The sequence below is a fragment of the Gadus morhua genome, chromosome 11, assembly GCF_902167405.1.
Source record: "Gadus morhua chromosome 11, gadMor3.0, whole genome shotgun sequence".
Classification (NCBI taxonomy): Eukaryota; Metazoa; Chordata; class Actinopteri; order Gadiformes; family Gadidae; genus Gadus; species Gadus morhua.
Window position 1 is genome coordinate 11,472,647 of NC_044058.1, and position 3,204 is coordinate 11,475,850.

The window sequence follows — 3,204 nt, forward strand, 5'->3', positions numbered from 1 at the left end:
CACCAAGTGGGGTTTTGATTTCACCTGGGTGTTATGTGCTTCCCTATAAAACCAACAGGCAGGAACACACTGCCCGTACCCCGCGACCAGCCCCCAGGCCTGCGCCCAACCCATCATGCCTCCCTTCAGCCTGTAATCACCAGGTGTAGAGTTCTGCTTCCAAACTCTGTGGATTTGATGCCTTTATCTGGTGGCTCAGATTACAACATCTCCCCTTCTTGCTTCTAAAAGTGAGCATTTAGTTGGTTCATATTTTCAATGTATGGGTCTATACCTCGGTAGAGTTAAAAGGACTTCCAGTCTCTCTGAAAATACCACTTAGGAAAGGAAAGGTTTACGACCCACAGCGCCCGCTCCGTTCACCTGCTCACCATCCGCATCCACAAACACTTTCGAGGTTATTGTGTTATGGAAGTTAAAGCTAAACTATATCGTACAAATAGTGGCCCTGTCGCTAGTATGTCTGAGCAGCACACAGTCCCTGGGCATCCATCTAACCAGTTACCCAGCAACCCCCCCTCTAGCCCTCTCACCACTCCCATACAGAGATGCTGGAGGTAGAGGGTGGTGGGCCGGGGAGGGGTTTCCACTTATTAGGCTTAACACTACAGAGCAGTCAGCAGAGAGAGAGAGAGAGAGGGAGAGAGAGAGAGAGGGAGAGAGAGAGAGAGAGAGAGAGAGAGAGAGAGAGAGAGAGAGAGAGAGAGAGAGAGAGAGAGAGAGAGAGAGAGAGAGAGGGAGAGGGAGAGAGAGAGAGAGAGAGAGAGAGAGAGAGAGAGAGAGGGAGAGGGAGAGGGAGAGGGAGAGGGAGAGAGAGAGAGAGAGAGAGAGAGGACGCAGGGGGAACAGAGAAGAAGGAGAGGGAGAGAGATATATACAGAGATACATAAGAAAGAACCAGAGAGATAGAAGAGCTAGAGCAAGAGAGAGACAGAGTGAGAGACAGAGAAAGAGAGAGAGAGAGAGAGAGAGAGAGAGAGAGAGAGAGAGAGAGAGAGAGAGAGAGAGAGAGAGAGAGAGAGAGAGAGAGAGAGAGAGAGAGAGAGAGAGAGAGAGAGAGAGAGAGAGAGAGAGAGAGAGAGAGAGAGAGAGAGAGTTAGAGAGAGAGAGCATTCCCTTCACCGCCAGCCGGCAGATAGTCTTGGATCTGACAGCAGGTGAGCAGGTCCTTCTTTGATTGAGGTTCGTTATATACTTTTATTAACATTGTATGACATACTTTATTCATGTTGGTAATATTGTGATTGTTTGTGTGTAGCCCGATCTGTAGTTATTATGGGGTCATTATAGGTGTGGCAGAAAGATGATATTGATAGTTATCTTTGTGTTCCTCCTAGCTCTATCACCGCAGAACCAAACAACCAAAACAACCAAACACTAAACTTCTGTCTTTATCGATGTGTGTAAAGACCAAATCATTTCACGGTATGACCATATTATCGATTGCCATCGTCAACCATGGATAATAATGACTCTTAGATTGAGTCAGTGCATGTCGATTTTAACAAAATAACAAAACGACGTGCTCTGTGCTTACTAAAAATCCCGGACAGCCAGTGAGATAGAAATTGGTAATTAATGTATCGCTCAATATTTACTAGTAGGCTAGATAATAAACATAAATAAACGCTTAAGTATACAATTTTCAATTTTCGGCAAGTATTTCACCTCCTTGAGTGTCAGACTGTGTTGACAACCCGAAGGACTTGGATGATGAAGAGGAGGGAGAGGAAGGAGACTTGAGAGCCGCGGTGTATAAGGCGGACATGTTCCTAATTCTCCCGGCCTCTCTTCTCTCCTATTCAGCCAATCAGAGCTCTGTTGTCACAGAGTTTCCTGGGTGAGAGGGGCCTTTGGGGGCCGTGTCGGGCCCCTTGGGTGCAGGAAGAGGGTTAGTGGGGGGGGGGAGGGCACAGTTTCTTACCAGCAGGGTATTCCCGGAGGAGGTGATGGAACAAACAGTTTTTAATTGTGCTCAGGACACACCCGACTAACAACAGAGCCGCTGGGTGATGTCAGCGAGGAGCCGAGCCCCGTGGAGAAAGGGCTTGCAGTTACTAGACGGAAATAACACAAGTAATAATCGTAAACATTATTGTTCCAAGATGATGCTAAACCATAATAATGGTTTTCTATAATAATTATAATGGTAGATTCTCATTATAATATACTGAATATTAATAACAATTATAATGCTAATACTGATATCAATACTAATTATTATTCTACTATTTCCTACTATTAAATCTATTACGACCAGGCCTAAACATCTTAAAATGGTGACAGCTTTTTTTTATTTATTGGTTAATTTGTTTTGAATTATATATCTTCTTTCATATCATTTCAAGGGGAACAGATATTTGGGTACACATTGTGTTAGTGTGTTTTTATTTTACATGGGTGATGGTAGCAGGTCAACACTAGATTGAGGGCTGAAGAAGAGATCTTGGAAACCTAATGAGGGAAATAAAAGTTTCCCAAATCCCCTCTACTTCCTCCCTTCCGGCTGGATGACTCGCTCAAACTATTATGGGATGAGTAGTTTCATCAGACAACAAGAGCTCGGGGCTGAAGCGGTCCCACAGATGAGTCCCAGGAACCTAATGAAGGGCTTGGAGACCAAGCCTTCCTGTTAGCGCCGGTAAACACTCGGCTGGCCCTGAAGGCCTCTCAGTATCCACGCTACCAAGCCCGTTAAACGGTTTCGGACTGCCTTCCAAAAATAAGCGTTTGAGTGTATGTTCTTGAATGTGGTCAATGTATCTTTTCTAATCAAACGACTTGTGTTCCTTTGTTTGAGAGTAAACAAACCAGTGTGTTTTCTGACAGATGTCCTCTTCTTACCTTTTCAGACGGAACAACGGAGAGAAACAATCCCTTCCTCTCTACCTAACTGCTTGTCGAGCGTGGCCCCTGCCTCTTCTACCATGGCCCCAGGGCCCCTAACCAAGCGCCCTGCAGGTACCTGTGTGCGGTGGACCCCTCCGTGGGTTTCTTTTTGATTCAAAGGCAAACTACAGCTTCTGCAACCTGAGTATACGATAGTTAGATTTTGTGTTTATGTACTACTAGTCTAAGTATAACATCCGGGGTCTTTGTATTTGTTTGTCTGTTTTTGTACGCATAACGTTTATGCCATAACCCAACCTTCACCTGCCACAGGGGTTCATCTTCTCATCCTCCTTGTCGGACTACTTCTCCCAT

General features: G+C 45.3%; 1 protein-coding gene across 1 annotated transcript in view; it reads left to right on the plus strand.

Moving 5' to 3' along the window:
- Nucleotides 1–1,032: 1,032 nt before the first annotated feature.
- Nucleotides 1,033–3,204, plus strand: part of LOC115553839 (platelet binding protein GspB) — a 7,595-nt gene continuing 5,423 nt past the window's right edge. The window contains exons 1-3 of the mRNA XM_030370368.1: nucleotides 1,033–1,157; nucleotides 2,853–2,961; nucleotides 3,163–3,204. The exon at nucleotides 3,163–3,204 is cut by the window's right edge and continues 480 nt beyond it. Coding sequence (XP_030226228.1) covers nucleotides 2,928–2,961; nucleotides 3,163–3,204 — 76 coding nt within the window. The 5' untranslated portion in view covers nucleotides 1,033–1,157; nucleotides 2,853–2,927. The remainder of the gene's footprint in view (nucleotides 1,158–2,852; nucleotides 2,962–3,162) is intronic.